This window comes from Sphaerulina musiva (assembly GCF_000320565.1).
Source record: "Sphaerulina musiva SO2202 unplaced genomic scaffold SEPMUscaffold_2, whole genome shotgun sequence".
NCBI classification, from domain to species: Eukaryota; Fungi; Ascomycota; class Dothideomycetes; order Mycosphaerellales; family Mycosphaerellaceae; genus Sphaerulina; species Sphaerulina musiva.
This window is the reverse complement of record NW_016017384.1, coordinates 2,965,867-2,987,661: the sequence shown is the minus strand read 5'-3', so window position 1 is coordinate 2,987,661 and position 21,795 is coordinate 2,965,867. Positions and strand designations below refer to the sequence as shown.

The following is a 21,795-nucleotide window of genomic DNA, read 5'->3' as shown; positions in this document are numbered from 1 at the left end:
TGTTGCACAGTTGCATCCTCTGCATCCTCTGCACACCACCGTGCGGCCCCCCGTCGAAAGGTCCAGCGGGCAGCGGGCAGCGGGCAAAGCAGACAGCTCCCTCATGGATATTCATGGAGGAGTAGACATGGCCCCATAGCTCCCCCTTGCTGACGATGCAGATAGCGCGCCGCTTGAACTACGCCAGAATCCGACTGATCGCAAGTCCCGCACGGCTCCACCCGACGCGCCGCTCCACGGACATTGCTGCGGTGGTCGTTTAAGCCGCAGGTCTTGTCGCCGGTCACATGCTGCACGTCGTCTCGACTTGACTGCTGTCCTCGTTGGGGTCCAATTGAAGCTGGCGAGCAGGGTCAAGAGAAGTGCAGGAGACAGCTGCGGCAAGGACTTCGCGTCCCGCATATTATTCTGAAACGAGAGCAGCTTCGAGCTGTGCGAGTCACAGCAACGCGGACTAACGGTATATTGCATTGCCAGATGGACGACAGGCTCGTGTTTGATCGACTCTATTGAGAGCCTTCAGTCTTCGCTTGCGGCTGACATGCAAGGCAGCTCTCCTCTGGACTGCACACTGAACCCGGATCGTGACCTTCTTGGCGACCCTGGTCTGCTCTGTGACAAGTGAATGCAGCAGCGAGCAACGCCCAATCTCACTGGCACGAACGGTGCGTCGCTGCCTGCGAGAGACTGATTGACTTCTGCGATTTCTCCTTTGGGTATCAAGCCGGGGTCTCCAACATTCTTTATAGCAACAGCGACGACAGTCTCCCGGACCAGACTTCACTCAGGTTCCCTGCGCCTTCCGCAATGGATTCTGCACCCTTGTCGAATGGTGATGGTTCGAAGCCAGTCATCGGGGTGTACACCAAGACAACAATCCAGAGCTCTGTCGTTCGCTTCATCATACACGCTCGCATCCGGCATCCCAGGCTCAACGATGTTGTCTTCGTTGGAAATAACTTCATTCATGTGAAGCACGTGGGGCATCGAGGACATCTATCGCACGTTGCATTCAAGAACGATTTCGATTCGCCCATACGAGACGCCGCAAGTTTTCCGCCCGAAAAGGCCCCTGACGATGAGGACTTTCTGGTCAAATTGGAGAAGGACAACGGTCCACTCGAAAATCCCGCTTTTCCTTCTCAATCGGTTGTCCTGACTCTCGATACCGACCTCGTGTTTATCTTCCTACAAAGTACCGGGCGTGGAGAATTCGAGTTTGTGCAGCAAATCGTGCCCATGCATAAGTACGATCGGCTGATCTACCAGCCTGGTCACTATCTTGCAGTTGATCCACATTCGCGAGCCCTGGCTGTGTCCGCGCAGGAAAGGGAGATCATTATTTACGCGGCGAAGACACATGAACAAATCCAACATGAAATCTGTGGTCGCGAGAAAGTATGGTGTCCCGTGTCATCTGAACGGCACCTGGCGGTTGCGGGCGTAGTGCAGCAGGTCAGCTTCCTTGTCCCACCCGACGATGACCCCGACCGCATCATTCTGCTGGTGGTTGTAATCGATAAGGGACTCACAAAGGCGATTCAAATAGACTGGACTCACTCAACAGGCCCAATACAGGCGCAGCAACACCCAGGACTACCCCTCGACGGCGCTACTGAGATTCCAAGTCTGTTAATAGCTCTACAAGACGCTGCTTTCCTTCTCGTCACTGGTTTCAGGATGACGATATGGAAAAACATCCTATCTGGGTCGACATTGGGCAACAGTCTGGCGCCGGTCGACGATGCAAGTCAGTATCCTGGTAATTCGGGCTCTCTTCCTGTATGGACAAGCTGGGCAAAGCCGCAACGCAGTCAGGCAGCTAGATCTGCTTGCGATGACATTTACCTGGTTCGTGAAGATGGCCTTGTGCTATATATGAAAATTCCGAAGAGTGAGTCCTCTCGAGTGACACAAAGTGTTGCTGGCAGTCTCGGGTGTCATGTCGGCACCGCCTTTGCATCCCTCGGCGGCGAGCTAGATCCAGACATCTTGTGCGTGGCAGGTGATACTAGCAGCGGCCTGGTGGTCTCCATTGGAAACTGGCCAAGCGCCCGACGCATTGGAGAAATGAGCAGAATGGACACCATGGGTATCAAGCCGATAGAGCTGATCCCAAATTGGGCATCAGTGACGGACATGATTCCTTCGGATGTTATTCACACTAATCGCAGTCGAATCAAGGAGACTGACAGTATGTTTGTCACGTCTGGAAGAGAGCCATATGGTGCCATTACAGAGTTGCGTCAAGGACTTGAGGGCATCGCTGCCGCTTTCGTGCGTCTGGACTTTTGTCAGGCTGTCACCGGTGCTTGGGTACTGCCTGATCTGTCGATGGGGTCGCTCATCGTTGTACTGTCCAGTCCTCTCGAAACTACGCTCTGGAGGTTGCATGCAGAGTTTGCGTCATTGCCGGATTACCATCCAGACTCCTTGCCCAAAGACGTGACTGGAATATCGGCATTTGATACCAAGGAGAGGACACTTGTTGCAGCCATTACGTCTGATAATATCATTGTACAAGTAACTCCAAAAAGCATCTGCATGTCGCAAGCTCTGCATGCAAACTTTGAAGACACATTCCGGCGCAGGTTGGCAGAAGATGAAGAGATACTGGCCGCATCGATCATACCAGCTGCCTCGAAGGTGGTGGTCGCAGTGCAATGTGCGAGAAGCTTTGGTATATTATGCTACAGTGTTGCCGCTGCTGATGACGACGCTATGACCGCTGGGCCCCGAGTTGATTTAACCAGCCAACCACTCTGCATCGCGTCCACCATGGTCAAGACCGACATAGTCGCGCTTGCATCGACTTCCAATGGAAGGCTACTCATGCTGTGCTTTGGTGACAGCAGCTCAGCACCGGTAAGCTATGATACAAGACTACCGCCGTCATCTGATCAGGCCGCCCCATGCGACCATATCGTCCTCCTGGAGAGCGACAACGTCATTTTGGCAGTCTGTGGGTTACGGAATGGCACACTGGTATCATTCATCGTTGAGCCCAATGCGGAAGAGCCCCTAACGTATCTCGGCACGAGCGTCGTTGGGTCGAGTACTGTTCGCCTGGCATCCATGACGAGCGATCAAGCTTCGGCAGTCGCCATGACTGGCAACAGCACCCTCTTAATCAGCTGGAGTGGGAGGAACAGGTCGCTGCGTATCGAAAATATTTGGATCACCGACAAGGCTCACCCTGAATTTGTCCAGGGGTCCGTCGTTGCCACTTGCCAGATTCCAGCCGCAAGCTATCTGTCCTCGGACGAAGTTGCCGAACAGCTACTACTCGTATCTGGTGACAGCTTCATCGTGATCGGGCTCGATAGCCAATCGTCCACCGTGCCTCGACAACTGCCCACTAGCGGAACTCCTAACCGACTGGTATATGCTGAACCATTGCGTCATCTGGTCTGTTCAGGTATGCGCTATGATGTGCGCGTTCTACCCTCGAGACCACGATCGCCCCCCGAGGAGAGAAGGCAGCTGTGGCCGTTTATTGACTTCATCGCTGTGCAACGAAATCGTCCTGACATGGGAGATATATACGAGGAGCATTCGAGCGAGAAGTCACAAGCATATACCGGATTCACGCATGAGCTGCAGCCTGGGGAGAAGGTCAATGCGCTGCTTTCATGGTCCCCGCGACTGGACAGTGAGAAAAAGATTTCGTGGATTCTACTTGGAGGTAGTTATCTAAGGAAGAATGGCCTCCGCCGAGGCAAAGTGACATTCCTGCAACCCAAAGTCAAGAGTCGGGAAGTTGTCGATGTTACGGTCACCCGACAAGAATACTTCGACCAAGATGTCACTGCACTAGCGGTATTCGATGACAGAACATATGCGGTCTGTGCTGGCAACAAGGTCTATCTCTACAGGCTTGATGTGCAAGAGATGAAATGGACGCAGATTTGCCCAGCTTTTCTTCTAGCAAGTGCTGGTGTTTATATGACAGTCGAAGATGCTAACGAGGACTGTCGGCAGATGGTCATCACGACGGCTGCCGACTCTGTCGTAAATCTATGTCTGGTGCAAGGCCAAGGAGACGATGCATCTGCCCGGCTGCAGCCCGTGTGCCTTGGACCTCGCGCAGACTACCTCATCAGTCACTATGTCCTGCCACGCGCGGTCGACAATCTTGCCTCAAAGGTGCCCATGGTGCTGGCCGGGGGCAAGGATGGCAAATTGATCGGAATGACAATATCAATAGGGAATAATACTGCTGCTTCTGTGGTTGGCAGCCTATCCGCTGTTCTGCAATTCGAAGCCCAATTGGGATGCTCCATCACACGTCTACGACCCTCCGCCACCATAGCACGAAAAGGAGAACGCCCTGCTGGACTGGCGTCAAATCGTATTCTCGGTTCCGCCACGGATGGCACCATTATCGCTCTCGCGACTATAGACGAAACTACGTGGCGTAAGCTCTTTTGGCTTCAGCGACTGATTGAACGTAGCGAGCACCTCTCGCCCTACTCCCACATGAGGCCATTGTACTCGCCTCCGGGCGACGATGTGATGGTGGGAAGTGTTCGCGCTGTACCCATCGGTTTCAGAAACAGTGGAAATGAAATGACAAACACCATGCTGCAGACCACTGTCGGCAGTCTAACAGATATGCACATCGACGGTGATATACTTGCAAGAATTTTTCAAAAGGGAGGCGTGGAAGCTGTGCGGACCTCGATGAGAGATTTCGCTGCGAGGGATGGAAGCGCGGGGAGCTGGCTGGCCGCGCATTTGGAAGAAGAACTGCATGCACTTGATGAGGTGGTGGATTTGGTGAAAAAATTGGATGCATGGCTATGATGATGTGAAGATGGAACGAAGAAATGTGCATGTGAAATGTATATGAGGGATGGTTGCTATGGAACGTTACGATACCCCCAGGGAACCAGGAATCTTCTGAGCACAGACATTCTTAGCTTTTGCATACATAATAGCTTGGGAAGTTGATATAGCATCTTGAGGAATGTGTATCGTTCTGCTTCTCTACAGCTCCGCAATGCAGAACGATTGTGTAATTCATTACCTTGATACATGTAGGTACATTACATGTACCCACCTTTTGGCCGGAGTTTTCAAAGAAAAATCTCTAGAACGACGCAACTCTCTGATTGGTCGAATTAATGTCACGCGACAGTCACTCACGAAAGCCTCCCTATTAAGAGGCCAAGAGCTGCGGCGTCTTCACTCTTCACTCATCTTTGGCATATAATAGCCGGGCGATCAGAGAGTTACGCGCAATGCGAGCTCCGACTGAAAGGTGTCTACTAGGTAGCTCGGAGGTACTAGAAGGTAGGAGGCACCTCCTCCTACTCCTCCTACTAGGCAAAAGGTACCGATACCAATTCATATGCTCAAGGTATTACCAGAAAGAACCTCGTAGCAAGTGGCCAGGTCAAAAGCGTAGAGCGTCACACTCTCACGGCGATTCCACAGCATAACGACCTTGCTTTGAATCTCTCGCGGCGTCAATAGAGTCGCGAAATGTCTTCCACAAGGACCTGATCTCGCCGGACTCTTCCATTTTCATCAAGATCTTGTGTGCTTGTTTTCCCCTCTTCTTGGTAGACATTTTGTCGCGCTGCACGATCTTGTCTGGCTTTAGGTATCCAGTCGAAGTCAGCCAGATGACTACGAATTCGTACAACTGAAACTTCCAATGCCGCAGGGCATGTGCTGTACACTGTCAGTTCGAAGATGATAAAAGCTCTTCGTCAAAGTACTTACCCGTCTTCGCATTGGCTGTGCACATTTTGCCAACGTAGAAAACGGTGCTCTGAGGCACCACCTTGCGTCCTTGGGAGTCATAGTCCCAATTCTCTGCAGCCGCCTCAGAGTCAGATTCTTCTTCGTCATCGTCGTCGTCATCATCATCGTCGTCGTCTTTCTCGTCGACGTCCTCGAGCGTGCTTGTGTGATACGGCTTTCCATGAAATTGTATCTCGTATGTTGCCGGGTGCCCCGATCGATTGCAGGCATCGCATCCGTCCCTGAGAGTTCCACCAGGCCGTTGATATGCGATTTCGGGTCGAGCTTGTAACGCAATTGAGAACTCGGGCGTCCAGGCCGACGACATGAACTTCGACTCGGCTAACCCACGGACCTCATCGTCCAGCTTTCTGAATGTCAGGTCAAAGATCTCAGCACTCATGTCGAAGCCTGGATTGATTTTCTTCTGAACCATCCACAGAATCGCAAACTTGAACAGTTCTTTACCGCGCATAGAAGCGTAGCGGGTAAACTGCAGTGGCAAACCCTCGGGGATTCCGAGAGGGTCATCGTCGCCTTCTTCAACCAAGAAGTCCTCGTCATCCTCGTCAGGCCGAAACATATGACGACTACTCATCGGAGCAGGCACCTCCTCCACCTCGCTGTCTTCAGCGACTTCTTCGGCATCCGAGTCCAGTATGTTGTTATCATCTTCCTCTTCTCCGTCTTCCTCAACAACCTGCTCAAGAGGTTGACCACGCTTCTTCTTTAATTTCTCCAATGCTTTGAGTCTTGCCTGCTTCTCGGCAGATTGCGTACTCCTCGGAGGCTGTGGCGAAGATGGTGCTTCACTACTTGACCCTAAAGCGGCCAGGTCTTCGGCTAGGTCCTCTTTCTCGCGCTGAGAGAGCTGTCGCGGCCGCTTTACTCGTCGCCGACTCGGTGTCCCATGAGCCGAGTCTTCCTCGTCGCTGTCCTGTCGTCTACGCTTCCGTCTAGACGTGCTTACCTGCACGACATCGTCCTCGCTTTCTGAAGGCGCTGGAGGGGAGTCGCTGACAAAGCTGTCAATCGATGTCCTCCTTACTCGCCGCTTACGAGGTAGCCTTCCTTGCGTAGTTGGCATGTCTTCGCCGCTGTCCTCCTTGTCGCTCGTTGTCTCAGCTACTGGCTTGCTAGCTACGACAATACCTTCCTGGTCACTGTCCGACAGCACTACTGGTCGTTGTGAAGCGCGCGTGACCCGTGTCTTCCTCGGCTTCTCCTGCTTTTCCTCTTTTTTCGCACGGGCTATGATCTTGCGTGCGGATGGCATGTCCGACTCGGAACCCGTGTCACTAGACAGCTCGACCATTCTCGCCTGGCCAGCAGAAGCAAAAACGCCTTTGGCAGAAGAGACGGGTCTGGAAGAGGCGAGTCGGACGGGTGAATCGAATGTGGCGGCATCTCGAGCGTTCGAGAAGTCGAGCTGCTTCTGCTGGGATCGCGCCTTCCGCGTCGAACGACGGTCTTGCGACAATGAAGCGCCATGGGGCCGCCTTGAAGCTGTTCGTACCGGCTCGCTGTCGTTCTCTTCGATAAGGTCTTCGTTCCGAGTGCCGGCAGGAGTCGGTAGGATCGAATCGTCGTTATCGCCATCGTCGCCAATGTCTGGCATATTTGGTCGCTTCGATTTCGAGGAGCCTTGAATCGTAACTGCAGCGGCACGTTCTCGGATCTGCTGGTTGTACGTTTTCGCGGCGGGGGAGGAGGAAGGCAAGGGCGTGAACTCCAATCTGCTCTGGCGCTTCCGCGAAGCCTTGGTTCGCGGCATGGTAGAAGACCTAGCGTAGCCTGAGTGGGAAGATGCGAGGATGGTGCAGCAGAATTACATGCTGTGATGGATGAAGTCAGGTACAGTCAGGTAGATGATGATACCTCCATAATGTGAAAGTTTGACGCGCGACGCGACCCATGACGCGGTTAGAGGAAAATAGGTAGATGCAGTCCTCCACTGCATGTGTGTCGGAGCATAAATACTTATGCGGAGGTACTGCACAAGGAACATAAGGCAAGTGGAAGTCCAGACTCGACAGCGACCTCGGACTCACGGACTCAGGTGCGGGGCTGGTCTGCTCTGCGTACGACTCACCAGCGCCGCAGCGCCGTTCCCTTCCCTTACCTTTAGCCTTTCTTAGCCTCTCACTCTTCCAGTTACCTCTCACCGGTCACCTTCCTTCTCTGTGATTGCCCTCTGCCAGCCATTGACCCTCCAGGTTGCCCTTCCGCCTCATCATCGACATCTACCTGACCCTACCTTACCTCCTACCACCTCACCTAGCATGGCGAAGCGTCGAGAGACTACCGAGCGTGCGGCTTCCCTGCTTGCCGCTGGTCCGCATTCCTCACAGCATTCCTCGCCAGCACGGCCCAGGCCCAACGCGTGTATGCGAACGAGTCGACCCCAAATCGGCCGAGTCTGACCACCATCCAAGTTACAGAGCTCATGAAGCCTAAGAAACCCAGGATGGATGTGCCGCCGACATATGACAAGGCCAGACATGACCCAGCCAGCCAGCAAACACAACGATACGGACGACTTGCTCTCGGACAGTATGCCCTCCATCCGGAAGCCTTTCCCCCGAGCAGAGTCATCTACTACGATGACAAGTTTGTAGTGATCAATGATAGTGAGTGGCCGACGAAATGCTTTGTCTCGTGGTCTCGGATGCCATTGAGAATCTCCGGAGCTTATTGCCCCGAGAGGAACCGTCATTGCGACGGGACTGACGCTGATCTGTTCCTATATGCTAGTGTATCCCAAGTCTACCGTTCATCTTCTGATACTCCCTCGTGATAAGAGTAAGAACCTCCTCGGATCGCAATCAGCATTCGGTGATTCAGAGTTCCTGGCCGACTGCAAACGCGAGAAGGACAAGGTGTCCTTGATGGTTGCCGACGAGCTTCGCCGACGCTTTGGACAGTACTCGACAGCAGAACAGGCCAGGAACGAAGCGATGGACGCACACGAGCCCCCTGCAGAGCTGCCTCCCGGGCGCGACTGGCTGCAAGGCGTCAAGTCCGGAATCCACGCCACTCCGTCGATGGATCATCTACATATCCACGTCATGAGTAAAGACATGGTCAGCGATTCATTAAAGAATTCCAGCCACTATCGTTCCTTCACAACAGATTTCTTCGTTGCCCTTGAGGAGTTTCCAATGACCACGGACGAGTATGAAAGAAAACGCCGGAGTATTTCGGAAAAGAGCATGGAGTGTTGGCGTTGCGGCCAAAATTTTGGTAATCAGTTGAAGAAGCTCAAGGAGCACTTAGATGAGGAGCTCGACGCGTGGAAACGTGAGTAGACAGAAGGCACGACGGAGCTGTCAAGGCTCTCAAATCGGCCGAGAGCCTGGAGATCGACCGCAGAGACTTATACCCACAAAGACACCAATATGGAAACAGCCCGTGATACAGTTCCATCGCATAGAGACAAAAAATGCGAAAAATGCGAAGAGACCAGGCCTCAAGACCGTATGTAAACGTGCCTTTGTGTTGAACCACGCCCGCTGATATATAAGGTGACCTAGACACGAGATACCTAGGTCAACATAATGGAAATCTTGGGGGCTTCTTCTATATGTTACACGATTGCATTGAGCGATATGTGCATTCACAGGCCGTTGTTCACTGTCCGGTCGGCTAGAGTGGCCTCTGGCGCCCTCCGATTGTAATTCAGCATAGGTATGAAGGCAACTCACATGTCAACAGGCTTCGCATCGCTATGCTGCACATGTGCGCGCGCATTCACTTGTCTGCTTCGGTAGGGCGAATGACAGTCTACTGACCGTCCATATGATGAAGTGACTCGTGCTGCTTCGCTGCGGAAACCAGACCACCTAGCCTGCATTATTATCCCATAGCATCGCACGCCACTGGCCATTTGGCCAGTCCGATGCTCAAGAATGCTTGAATGCGTGTGGAGGAGACAACGCAGACACTATTCTGGCGATCCACGTCGTTGGCGTTGCACAGCAGACTTTCCGACTGGTTTCCTGCAGACTACCCTGGCACGGCACTCCCGCAACGCGCATAAGCCCATGCGGTGAAGGAAGAGCAACAAATTCTTCGCTGCACATCCACGCATCAACGCGTATTGCTGTAGATTGTTGTTGCTTCGCTGTTTGTTGCACTCTGGATAGTGGCAGCGTGGCCAGTACTCAACGTAGTCGCCAGAAGAAAAAAGACTCCTTATTCTCCCGGGCCGCTGCCGCTGCCGCTGCCGCTGCCGTCCCGTCAGAACTTGGAACTAGCACGAGGTGCCACCGACGAAGGATATCTTTTATACCACCCACCACCAGCAGGGAAGAGCTTTCACATCAGCACGCGACCGGTCATCATTTGCTATAGAGACTCTCTGCCACCAGCCAACATCAGACCTCTGACTGTTGCGAAGCAATACAGCCAACACGCCCGCCGCCCGCAGTCTCCCATCTTCCTGGTCTGGCAGGGGACTTGTCAATTTGACCTCGCCATCAAATTTCGATTCGGCGGGATCGCGGATTTACAAAGTCAAATTACAACCTCAACCTCATTCAACCTCGATCTCATCAACCCCAAATTCAAAAACACACACGTTGCCAAACTGGCGCTCTACAACTTAGGGCCGTCTGAACCAGACGCCGAAACCGCCTCACCGCCGCCCATGGCCATGGATCCGATAGGCACACCTCGCAAGAATGGCTCTGTGAACGGCAGAACTCCTATATCGATGCGCGACAGCTCGCACGGCTGGAACAGGCTCTCTGGAAGTCGAAGCTCTAGCGTCGCGGCGCCGCCTGTTCGCACGCCTGTTCGTGAGATTGCCAGCGTGGCATCGGCTAGTAGTGAACATTTGAGCGAATTGTGGTCGAGATACAATATTTCACAGTCGCAGCACAATTCGCAAGATAAGCTCCTTCAGGTAAGGCTGCCTCGAATGATCCTTCCACGTGTGCGCGATGACACCAGGCTCAGCTCGCCGTTCGCCAAGTTCATCTCGTGCCGTTATTGCCCTGGCAACGCTTCCAAGCGCACACGATGGACATCCCCTTGTGCTAATTCGTTCTGCAGGAAGTTCTCCACCGATATTCTAACCTTGTCATAAAGCACGAAGAGCTGCAGGCCTCCACCCTCTCCGCGCGTGGCAGTCATGCACAGCCTCCATTGCAAGCCACTCTACAACTGGTCACAGTTGAGCGCGATATGCTCAAGAACTTGTTACTGTCCAATCCGTACGTCATGGTCCTGATTGATGGTGACGGTTTGATATTCAACCACGAGCTGCTCCGACTGGGAGAGGCGGGAGGACGCAAGGCTGCCCGACAGCTCAAGGAGGGCATATTCCGGATGCTTTCTGGTCACCCGCACTGTCCTGAAGACTCGCAAATCATCGCTAGAGTATATGCAAACGTCACTGGCCTCTCGTCCACTCTAGTCAAGGCCGGCATTCTAAGCTCGCCATCCATATTCGAAGAGTTCGTTGATGGCTTCACGAGCGGCGATGAGATGTGTGACTTCATCGACGTGGGTTATGGCAAGGACAAAGCCAACACGAAACTGAGCGCCAACTTCCGCACACACTTTCATAACAATCAATGTCGCCAAATTGTCCTTGGCTGCAGTCACGATAATGGATATGCACGTCTCTTGGAGAACCACATGCAGGATTCCCAAGAGGTCGGCCGTGTGACTCTGCTTGGAGGTGTACCGTTTGAGAAGGAGTTGGAAACGTTGCCTTTCGACAAGAAGACCATTCCTGGTTTATTTCGCGACACCAAGATCAATCTGCCGCCACTGGATCTTCTGGGAGACATTCCCCGGGGTCGTCATGATTCGAGGAACCTGTTCAACCCCGCCAGTGCAATGTTCACTCCACCGCCATCGACACGTACGCCGGCGCCGAGCACGCCGCTGTACAGTCCTACCACACTTTCATTCCGAGAGAGCTCTACTCGTGCTAACAGTATCGCCTCGCTGGCAGTGAGCGAGGGTCCGGCAATCGCTGGTGCTCCTGCGCCAGGACCAGCATCGGTAGTACCGGTGTCCACTCCTGGTGGAGCATGGGCCAGCATCGCTCGCAAGAATGCGCATCTCCCACTGAAAGATATCGCAAAGCCACAGGCGGAAGTGGTGTTTAGCGGACCTGTGATTCACGTCAACAAATTTAATTATCGCATCGACAAGCAGATGGACTATGACCACGACAAAGTGTACAAGCTGAAGCAAGCAAAATACTGCAATCAGGTATAGTGCCCCCCCCCCCCCCCCCCCAAAATTCTCGCTCGCTCCCATTCACAGCACGGAGGTTTTTCTGAGGTAGACTAACCATATTATAGCATTATATCGGCCGCGGCTGCTGCCATTTCAAAGCCAATAACGGCGCCTGCCCTCACGAGCACGACACCAAACTCAGTGAAGAAGACAAGAAATGGCTCCGCGTCGTCGCCCGCGAGACCGTCTGCAAGAAGGGCACCTTTTGTCGCGAATTCGACTGCATATATGGCCATCACTGCCCGTATCCTCAACAGCAGCAGGGTTCCCTGCGCGTTGTGGGCTGCATCAACGGCGACAAATGTCGTTTTGCCCCTGAAATGCATGGCATGGATCGGAAGGTGGCGCGGACTTTAACTTTGCAGGATGTGGAATTGGACCTGTCGGAGGAGTACTAACTACACAACCTAATTAGGTACCTGCACTAGGTACCTTTAATATGCCAGAAACGGCTATGGATGGGAGGGAACGGTGGTAATTTCAAGATACGTCTTTGTGTTCTTCTCCTCTCTCTGACTGTGAGCAGGATGAAGAGAGGCTAGGAGCGATCAGAATGGGACGTCGTACATCGGTCTATAGTAGTAATGGTGGGCTGGAATTGCTCGCTTGGTTGCGGGCTTTTCCCTTTCTCTGTACCAACAAATAGAGTCTCACTCTTCTGAACATCACTCTCGACCAGTGTTGCACAACACAAACCTTCGGGAAAAGTTCTTTGATAGTTCCGCCAAGGCATGTATACTCTCGTCTCCAATGTAAAGTAATTCACGCATAAGGATCACGACGCCTTGGCCGCATATTTGCCTCGTATTCTATCTTCCTGTTCCACCACAGCTTTGGGCAAAGCAGAACCTCGTCCCGTTAGAACAAACAGAGCCCATTTCCAGCGAAAGGGATTGATAATAATGACAAAGACAAACCAGTAAACCAACTCGGAATAAGTGAAGAAGTCGAATGCAGCAGTGGGAGCGAATCGTTTGACCCATCTGGTGAAATCGATCCAGAGTTTCATGAGACCCTCTGTTGGTCGTGCCAGAGGGTCGACGAGGAACATGAGGAGAAATCGTGTGTAGATTCCAATGTGCCAATTACCCACAGCTCCGATAGCGTTGACATACGTGCAGTTGTTGCAGCAAATGTCTATATGCGTGGGTGGAAAGACCTGGAGATACCAGTTGGGTGGTTCGTAGTTCTCTTGGAAGCAATCGCGGGGCAAGAAGTTGAGAGATGGACGTTCGTAGCCTGTGGCCATGATGCATATATCACCTTCGATAAGCTCTTCGCGACCAGGTCCGCCTTTGGGTGTGCCCTGGCTTCTGTGATTAAACTTGATACCGTTCTCCTCAAAGTTCTTGACGTCGCCTCTCAGCCAGCTGGTTTTACCCGAACGAATCTGCTCCAGTACATCGTTGTTCACCATTGGAGTTTCCGTGAAGAGTCCCTTTCCGCTATTCTCCGCAGGTGCTATGTCTTGGAGGTCACGGTAGAAAAAGAGACGCAGAAGCCTTTCTGGGATGAAAGAGAAGATGGTCTCCTGGCCGAAGATGTTCAGAGCTAGCAGTACGTCGATGACAGGGTTTCGTGGAATGATCCATTTCTCGGATCGCGAGAGAATGTACGTCTTTTTAGCTCCCGCAGCGGTAACGAACTCCATGGCTTCAATTGCAGAGGCACCTCCGCCGATGACAATGACATTCTTGCCTTTGGCATCTTGCTCTGTGGCATGTCAGCTGATTTTTTCCCATGTGTCACCAGAACAGATGCTGCCCACCTTTGCCATCCAGCTGACTGGAGTGGTAGATGTGGCCCCTGAACTTGTCCTCGCCCTTGACTGTAGCATTCTTGGGCTCGCCACAAGTGCCAATGGCGGCAATCACGCCATCAAAGCGACCGTTGCTCTCATCGTTGATAATCCAACGGTTTTGGGAATCCTTGTACACCTTGTCGACCCGCGTGTTGAACTTAGTCTTCTTCTCGAGCCCGTACGTCTGCCACAGCTGCTTGACCGCCTGCACTATCTCTTTCCTGTTGGGATAGCCCTCGCTCCACTGGACGGTGGGGAAGAAGCGGTACATGACGGAATGGATTTGCAGTCCCGACGTGTTGTTCACTTTGGCCCAGATGCCTCCCACGGCATCTTCCCCGCCGGCTTCGAACAGCGTGACATCAAAGCCATGACCGACACAGTGTGCTGCAGACGAGACTCCGGTCAGGCCGGCGCCGATGATGGCGACACGGGGACGGCGGAGCTTCGTGGATGGGGTCGGCGGGGCGGGCGAGAGTATGAAGGCGAGGAGGCGCTGAAGCAGTCGGTAGAGGAAGTTGATGGGGTCGTTGAACAGGTGCTGCAAGAGCATCTCCGCGCCGGTCTGCTGTCTATTCTGGCCCATGATGATAATAATGATGATGATGATGGAGCCGCTCTTCTACCGCCGAGGTGTTGCTGTGGAGGATGTTGTTCCAATGATGAAGGCATAGAGGTAAGGGAGGATAACCTGATGTATACTCGAATGGGAAGGTACCACCCAGAGGAACAGTGCCTCCCGCACCTTCCATTGCCTGTGGTCCGTACAAACGGAATGAACGGAATGGGTATGTGCGTGTACGTCAACCTCCACGCGGCTTGCACCTACCTTAGGTACATGCTTATAGTCGGTTGGACGTTCGTCCTTTCCCTGTGCACGAAATAAGCGTGTGAGAAGGCAAGTGCAAGCCCAGCTCTCACCCGACCACACTCTTCTCACATGCATCCGCAGAAATCAGGAACAAGCTTTGTTTGACGTCACTGTCACAGGCCTAGCGCCTTTACTCCATACCCAATGTAGCTTAGCATCCCCCAATGCATCTCCTGGAGTGCCTCGTGCCGTCCCGTGCCGTCTCATCCTCACTGGAGCTCGGCTGTCATCATCGTATCGTCTTCTCATCAAGTCCCGTCCTTCCCGTCACAACAACAACATCACCATCTCATCTCGTTTCCTAGACACTGATACTGTATCTCATCTTGTATACACCCATTTTGGGGAGAATGGACGATCCCATCGCAGACATCAGAAGCGTCGTGCATCGACTCACGCAGGGCTCACCAAAGCAGCAAAAGGACGCCATTGAAGACTACTTCACTACTGACGCCAGCTTCACCGTGAGCGATATCGAGCACTGCAGGCATCTCACCAACCAGATCTCGATAACTGACCTCCGGTAAACAGCATCCCTTCTGTCGGACGGGCAGCTTCGAGGGCTCGAGATGGCTCATCCTTCAGATCTTTCAATGGTATAAAGTAATTACTTTCTGCATCTCAACGAAATCACATCATTCAAGCTGACGGAATATACATAGATCATGAGCCCCACAATCCTGCTCAACGTGAATGGAGTAGCATATGACGAGGAAAACTTGGTCTTATACGTCAATATCAGCCAAGTCTTCAGCATCTGGTTCATCCCATTCCACAGGAGCCCTGTCAATCTTACCACCGTCCTCCAGCTCACTCGCAAACCTGGGTCACGGAAATACTATATTCAATCCCAGAACGACTTGTACCAAGTGGACCAGTTCTTCCAATTCTTTGCCCCCTGGGGCATCGGCACCACCATCGTATTCCTCTGGCATTTCTGCGCTACCTTCTTCTGTGTCATTCTGGCACATATCGGCCGTCCTTTCACAATGCACTTGCAAAGCCAATGGCAAAAGAAGCAGCAACGACAGGTGCACACTAATGGTGTATCGCATGATGAGGATCGACCAATGGCTGCGAGTGGAGCGAAGGGTCAGCACTCTTCTGGGCGATAGAGTCGTCTGGAAAGATTCCCTCGGCAACGGGAGTAAATGTGTGCCTGCAAGATTGCTGAGCTTGCAGAGAAAACGTTGTCAAGAGAGTTGACGACGACTGTGAGATTGAATAGGTACAACAGAACTACTGTCTGCATGCCACATGCCTACCTAGCTCACGATGCCCACACCAAGCTACCTTATACAATCATAGTGTTCGCAGCTGCTGCAGGATCAACACCGACATCGGTTACCGCGCTACGCTCTTTCCTAGGCGTGTTCATAAGTGAATCCGGCCGCTCCGTCCAAAATTTTACTTTCAGCTCCACCTCTCCTGGTCTATTCTGTAAGACTGACACAACTGCCGGCCAGTCTTGAGCTTCGACTGTATTCTTCACGACTTTGGATCGCTTGAGGAATCCTCGCTTGGATGTCCGCCATCTGACCTCTGGCACACATACGACCTTCTCATCAGGTAGGAGTCGCTTCGAAATGCGTTCGAACATGATGTACGCGGTAGCTTTCTGCTCCACTTTTCGAAGGAAGTCATCGAATGACATCGTCGGAGCTAGAAGTACGAGATCGTGATATGTGTGGTATCGATGGTTGGAATTGGTAGAGCTCATTGACATGCGATCGTACTCGATTGGTAGGGAGAACGATTCGGGAAGTTGATCGGCCTAGGAGTGATCAGAGGTCAGTCAGCGCCATGCGCATGCTGGGGTCCTAAGCGTGACTTACAAGACTTCCAACAGCATTATATTTCGGCGGCTCCTGAAGTGTTGTATATGCTGGCGGAGCCGGACCATCCTCGGTCGTCATGATAGTGCTCATGATGTCGCAGTCTTCGCTCGAGAGCCGATATTCAAAGTTGTCTTCCAGAACTTCCGGCACCGGAAAGGCCTCGTCAATTAGGTCAGTGATGCGATGCGATAGAGAACGTCCTGGAAGTCGGGGTCGAGAGGGCCGCTCGGTGGTGTTTGTATCTTCCAATAAGGTCTCGCTAACAATAGGTGCTTTCGATGCCGGAAGTCTTGTCGTTTGTTCATATCCAACAGATGGGAATATCATGATTGCGCTCTCCAAGTCCAGTACGATCAGCGTTATCTGTGCACAGGCTCTGCACAACAGCCATGGTGAATGTTGCTTGTGTTTAAAGCCCGCCTACTTGGCAGGAATCACGACGGAAAAGCTTGATAGTATGGTTGCTGAAAGACATACTGTGTGACAGAATAGCTGCAGAGCTGCAGCAGCTATGTCGATCTGGTCTAGAACTGCTACCACGAACCTTCTTCACCACACAACACATGAATGTGAAAGAGCTCTGCATCGATCGAGGTTCTGGTGTGTGGATACAAAGATTCTTGTAAGACTACTGCTGCAATACCGCACCACGTTTATTCCCAACTTCAACCAGACCCACAACGTGTACCGTATATCCCGACCGCAAAGGAGAATCTCGACCCTCAAGTCCAAGACCTTCAATACCACACCAAAGGTGACACCTGATTCACTCTCACTCCACCTCTCTCTCTCCTCTCCTCTCCACTTCACTCCACAGACAAAAGATGCACAAAGAATCGCGAACAATCGCTCCAGACCAACTACCTCCCGGCGTACCTATGGAGGTACCTCCTACCACGCCCCATAGGGTCTCAAAGTCCTTCTGTACATCCTTCTAACAGCCTCTTCTTCCCTCCTCAGCCTCGCATCCGTCTCCACCTGCCCCTCCTCGCTTCTTCCCCAATACAGAACCCTCAACAAGGACCCTTGTCTTTTTCCTTTTTCCTCCTCATCCTGACCGTTATACTCTCCCTCTCCCACCCCCTCCAAAAAACCTCTTCCTCCCATTCCTCTCCTTCTTTCGTTTGACTTATTCTCATTATCCCTCAAAGCAGCAACCACCATTGGCCAATTTTCTTCATTCACTTGGATATTTCTCATTGTACTACCACTACTATTTCTTCTCATCCATTTGTTCCATTTCAATTTCCATTTCCCCCCGAGATGGAGATTGAAATTGAACTTGGGGTATAGGAAATATATTTCACATTGTAATTCCTCATTGTTATTGTTGTTATTGTAGGTAGATGTTGTTGTTGTTGTTGCTGTCGTTATCGTACCTGCTGTTGTTTGGAGAATTTGAGATTCTGCTTCGGCTTCTCTTTCGGTTTGGAGAAGAAGAAGCAGAGGATTCAAGATTGTTCGGAGAAAGTCGGAGAAAGTTGCTGTGGTGGGTATGGAGATTGATGAGGTGTGGAGTGTGGAATTTGAGGGGAATCGGAAGTGTGAGTATGGGTATGAGGATGAGGGTTGTGGTGGTGGAGGTCGGGGTATGTATTGTGCTACGAGTTGTGCGGTTATGAGGGTTTCTCTGCTTGCTTCTTCTTGTTCTTCCCGTACCTCCGATGTTCCTGGGGGTATTGATTGTTGTTGTATCGGTTGAGCTCTATCCTCATAAATGGGTGGGGGTTCGATGATTCCGGTTCTTAGGATTCTTTGCTGTTGAATTTGATGCGAGGGGATCTCTGTCGCTTGGAGTACGTTGCCGTCCAATGAAGGCGTTGGAGGTTCAGAGATGGCAGAAGGAAACTGATCTCTGCTCGAATTGAAGTCGAGAAAGAGATGCATATTTTCGTCTCTTGCCTCGAAAGCTGGAAAGGTTGGGTTACTGAAGTGCATCAATCGTGATAACGAGAGAGACGTGATAGTACTGATTCCCAGACCACTCGTGCTGGTTCACGTTAATCGCTTCGTTGGTCAAATCAATGGTGGCTATGGTTTCTCTAGACTCCAGTCCAGAGAGTAGGTAGGTACCCATTGTCCGTTTTTGTCACACATGCTCGACAGATGTGGAAACATTCGTGAATGGAACATCCAGCATGGAGGGATTAATCATGATACCATACAGCATGGAATAGTGAATCCAGGAGACATCATACCCTATTGCCAGACTGATGACACACTGGTCATACGCTGCTAAGACAGAAGACAGGCCCCCAGATGTCATTGATGACCTCTTCGCCATCTGTAACATGTCTGACAATCATAAAACCAAGTCCATCCACGATCAGCTCCATTACGACAAACGTTTCCTCTGATTCTTGTGACTCCTACACATAAGAGATAGGTCATCAGTACCTTGGTGAGTAACATTGGCAGCGGAAGCTGTTCAGATGATGATGATGTAGCAGAAGAAGATGGGATAACGGAGGAGACTGTGCATGAGAGATAAGGATAAATTTCATAAACGTCCATTCAATTGGTTCATTGTATGTGCGTATGAAATCTGCAAAGGTAACATCATCACCATCATCGCATCCCATTTGACCCCCAAATGCTACTGAACACCTGAAAATGCATATTCAAATCCCTCCCGCAAGATACCCAAAAAGTCAGTCGTGATATATATCTGGCTTTCGTCGTCACGATTTGCCGGATGGAGTGAGTGAGCGAATTTACTCGGTGAGGGTGAGGACACCGCCAGACCAGGTAGAGGACTTTGGTGCAACGAAGGCGATCTGCAATGACAAGCGTTGTTAGTAGAATCACTTGCGGCACCTGCGAGTTGGGGATAGACTTACATCGGCCTCAGTGGCGTTGGAGGCAACCTCAAGGGTCACTGGTCCCTGGAGGACGAAGCAGTCGTACCTGTGAGGAAATCTCTATTAGCATCGTCGATCAAGGATGACGTTTGGGGAAAAAAATCCAAGCAGGGACGTGGGGGACAAAAAACTCACTCGTGCTCCTGTCCCTCAGAGGTGAACTTGATCGCCGCGGCATCAACAATAGCCGCAGGCTTGGAGACCTTGTATGCGATACCGACGCACACACCCGCGTCGTTGCCGTCGTAAGGGTTCTCCTTGATGATCAGCTCGGAGAGGTGGTCAATGTAAATTTCTCGTGCCTCGTCGAAGCTAAGGCCGTTGATGTCGAGGTCGAAGTTGATCGAACGCTTTTGAACGCCGAAGATGTCGTTCAAGGCGCGGTTGGCGACGGGACCACCGACGAAACCGAGAACGCCGGAAGCCAAGACAGATGCAACAGCAATGCCGACTGGTCCAATACGCTTGGAAAGTTGGATGGAGTCTGTGCCTGGGACGAAACGCTTTGCGACGGGCTTGTAGTCGTGGTCGCCACCTGGCTGGGTCCACTCTGGAGCGGCGAAGGCGGTGCCGACGAGGGCGGAGATGGCAACTGCGGTGAACTTCATCTTGACGGTTGGTATGTGAGTGGTGGTGTTGAGTGTGAAGGGTGTCGAAGAAGAGACTGTAGTAGGTCTGGCTGGTTGTTGGATGCTGATGCTGATGCTGATGATGATGAGAAGAGGGGTTTCTTGTCCGCTTCTTATAGATGATTGTGCTCTTCTCAGTATCGAAGAATTGATGTTCATGCTCTATGGTCTGTCGGCGAATCTCTCGAACTGTCGGAGAATGTCGTTGGTCCGTGCGTTCTTTGCGATGGGTATGAACTACGACCTGAAGAATGCTGTTAGCGGCCAAGTGAGGGCGGTTCGCGCGCCGTTGCACATGATGAAACCACCACTATCGCTTGATGGAAGTCATCCTTCCAGAAGCCTTCCACCTTGAGCGTTAGTGTGATCATCGTAGCGAATCAACCGAAGAGTGAAAACAGCTTCGGGCAATGTACTAGATGGATCTCGCATGGGGGAATAGGTCTCGGCTCTTGCGATGGCAGACTCCACTGAGCGTCTTTGCGAATCCCCAAGTGCAGCAGTGTATCCAGCCAAGCTGCGAGTGCATTGTGCTCGTCGGTCTGTTGGAGCAATGGTCATGAAAGTCTCGCGGGTAACGAGGGAAGGCAGACTGGTTGTACGGTATGGTCCCTGAGCCAATTCAGCCAGTGCTGGAGTCATCCTTACTGCATACCGACACGCAAGACTAAGGTAGGTAGCTTGTACTATTTTCTTGTGCTTGAATCCCCATATGAAGCACGTGGCACCGGCCGGCAAGAAGAGTGCGTAGTGAAGCGTTAGCTTGTGCCGGGCATCCAAATCGAAGCTCAATGGTCGACTCGGCACATTGTGCTTGTCCCTGATGGCAGTAGAGACAACCACCGAAAGGATCGATGTGCCAATCGTTATCTGGTCTCAACGAGATACCTCATGTGACGATCGTCGACTGGGAAAACCCCGTGGAATCATGTCTCAAATACACATTGACTCTATGTAGATGAGCTTAGCATCGACTGACTGGTGCAGAGCAAGGTGGATATGGCGAACAGTGGTGCTAAATGAAGTGGCTCTGTGCTGTGCGTCTTCAACTACTTGGGAAGTCCTCCCATACCTTTCCACGACATTCATAGAGATGGGAATTTGCATCTCCCAAGGATTGCGAGCGCCCTTGGAAATGCCGATCATTCTGGAGTATCATGTAGGTCAGAGCAAGCGTCGTTGGCAGCGTAACAATAGACATGTGCACAGACCAGGTGCCCTTCGGCTAGCACCACACTGTACTGCCAAGGGTGCAATTCGCCGGAGAGCCCACGCCCTGATCCTGATGACTTATGGCCCCGCCGCGTTGAGCTTCCGCCCCGGCCTTCTCGAGGTGACTATTGAGAGCGGCAGGACGTGTCAACAACGTTGGCAATACTACCATGTGCGCTCGGCGCAGTGAAAATCCATCTTCACGGGTGAGTGAAGTGTATGGGGGATCATCAAACGGCGTGCTTCTTCGCTGCGTTAGGTGAATTGGACTCCCTTCTCTTTAGGAATGACTGGACGTGCCCAAGTCGCCGTCGCTGTCGATTGTCCGGTGGCGAGTGGATCGCCATATATGTCGGAGGCCCGAATTAAGGGCGTGTCATAAATGGACATTCGAGCCCGTGCGTCGCAGAGTCGTTTGTCGGCCGTCTGCTTCATCTTCCTGTTCGTCGACGCGCTCATGCGAAGCGTGCACGAACGTCGATGCCTGCAACTTTCATCCTCACGTTCATTGATGAAGTGCCATGGTTGTCGATAGACGCAGTGAGGTGGTGTGAGTGGTGGTGGTGATGGTGGTGGT

General features: G+C 52.1%; 9 protein-coding genes across 9 annotated transcripts; 4 read left to right on the top strand and 5 right to left on the bottom strand.

Moving 5' to 3' along the window:
• The first annotated feature begins 569 nt into the window (after positions 1–569).
• Positions 570–4,927, top strand: SEPMUDRAFT_131523 (uncharacterized protein). The gene has a single exon (XM_016902432.1). It carries the CDS (start codon positions 808–810, stop codon positions 4,804–4,806), a length of 3,999 nt encoding a protein of 1,332 aa, XP_016764066.1. The 5' UTR covers positions 570–807; the 3' UTR covers positions 4,807–4,927.
• A 495-nt stretch (positions 4,928–5,422) lies between these two features.
• Positions 5,423–7,027, bottom strand: SEPMUDRAFT_38938 (uncharacterized protein; the record flags this gene model as incomplete). Its single annotated transcript, XM_016908723.1, has 2 exons — positions 5,423–5,679; positions 5,731–7,027. 2 exons carry the CDS (start codon positions 7,025–7,027, stop codon positions 5,423–5,425), a joined length of 1,554 nt encoding a protein of 517 aa, XP_016764065.1.
• Positions 7,028–7,943: 916 nt separating this feature from the next.
• On the top strand, positions 7,944–9,438 carry SEPMUDRAFT_147673 (HIT-like protein). Its single transcript, XM_016904451.1, has 3 exons — positions 7,944–8,381; positions 8,506–9,228; positions 9,285–9,438. Exons 1-2 carry the CDS (start codon positions 8,198–8,200, stop codon positions 9,057–9,059), a joined length of 738 nt encoding a protein of 245 aa, XP_016764064.1. The 5' UTR covers positions 7,944–8,197; the 3' UTR covers positions 9,060–9,228; positions 9,285–9,438.
• Positions 9,439–9,903: 465 nt separating this feature from the next.
• Positions 9,904–14,137, top strand: SEPMUDRAFT_81199 (uncharacterized protein). The gene is made up of 4 exons (XM_016910268.1): positions 9,904–10,657; positions 10,807–11,979; positions 12,072–13,721; positions 13,777–14,137. The coding sequence occupies exons 1-3, from the start codon at positions 10,400–10,402 to the stop codon at positions 12,402–12,404; spliced, it is 1,764 nt and encodes a 587-aa protein (XP_016764063.1). The 5' UTR covers positions 9,904–10,399; the 3' UTR covers positions 12,405–13,721; positions 13,777–14,137.
• Positions 12,803–14,588, bottom strand: SEPMUDRAFT_81197 (FAD/NAD(P)-binding domain-containing protein; the record flags this gene model as incomplete). Its single annotated transcript, XM_016910267.1, has 2 exons — positions 13,775–14,588; positions 12,803–13,713 (listed from the first exon to the last, which is right to left on the bottom strand). Coding segments are annotated over exons 1-2 (1,530 nt in total), but the record flags the coding sequence as incomplete, so codon positions are not given.
• A 435-nt stretch (positions 14,589–15,023) lies between these two features.
• SEPMUDRAFT_124101 (uncharacterized protein) lies at positions 15,024–16,874 on the bottom strand. The gene is made up of 4 exons (XM_016901883.1): positions 16,514–16,874; positions 15,341–16,452; positions 15,210–15,281; positions 15,024–15,142 (listed from the first exon to the last, which is right to left on the bottom strand). Exons 1-2 carry the CDS (start codon positions 16,841–16,843, stop codon positions 15,973–15,975), a joined length of 810 nt encoding a protein of 269 aa, XP_016764060.1. The 5' UTR covers positions 16,844–16,874; the 3' UTR covers positions 15,024–15,142; positions 15,210–15,281; positions 15,341–15,972.
• On the top strand, positions 15,024–16,874 carry SEPMUDRAFT_81194 (uncharacterized protein). The gene is made up of 4 exons (XM_016910266.1): positions 15,024–15,142; positions 15,210–15,281; positions 15,341–16,452; positions 16,514–16,874. Exons 1-3 carry the CDS (start codon positions 15,029–15,031, stop codon positions 15,791–15,793), a joined length of 639 nt encoding a protein of 212 aa, XP_016764061.1. The 5' UTR covers positions 15,024–15,028; the 3' UTR covers positions 15,794–16,452; positions 16,514–16,874.
• Positions 16,875–17,407: 533 nt separating this feature from the next.
• Positions 17,408–18,403, bottom strand: SEPMUDRAFT_106122 (uncharacterized protein; the record flags this gene model as incomplete). The annotated part of the gene is made up of 1 exon (XM_016900612.1): positions 17,408–18,403. One exon carries the CDS (start codon positions 18,401–18,403, stop codon positions 17,408–17,410), a length of 996 nt encoding a protein of 331 aa, XP_016764059.1.
• Positions 18,404–20,038: 1,635 nt separating this feature from the next.
• On the bottom strand, positions 20,039–21,648 carry SEPMUDRAFT_147671 (uncharacterized protein). Its single transcript, XM_016904450.1, has one exon. The coding sequence runs from the start codon at positions 20,646–20,648 to the stop codon at positions 20,334–20,336; it is 315 nt and encodes a 104-aa protein (XP_016764058.1). The 5' UTR covers positions 20,649–21,648; the 3' UTR covers positions 20,039–20,333.
• Between the last annotated feature and the right edge of the window lie 147 nt (positions 21,649–21,795).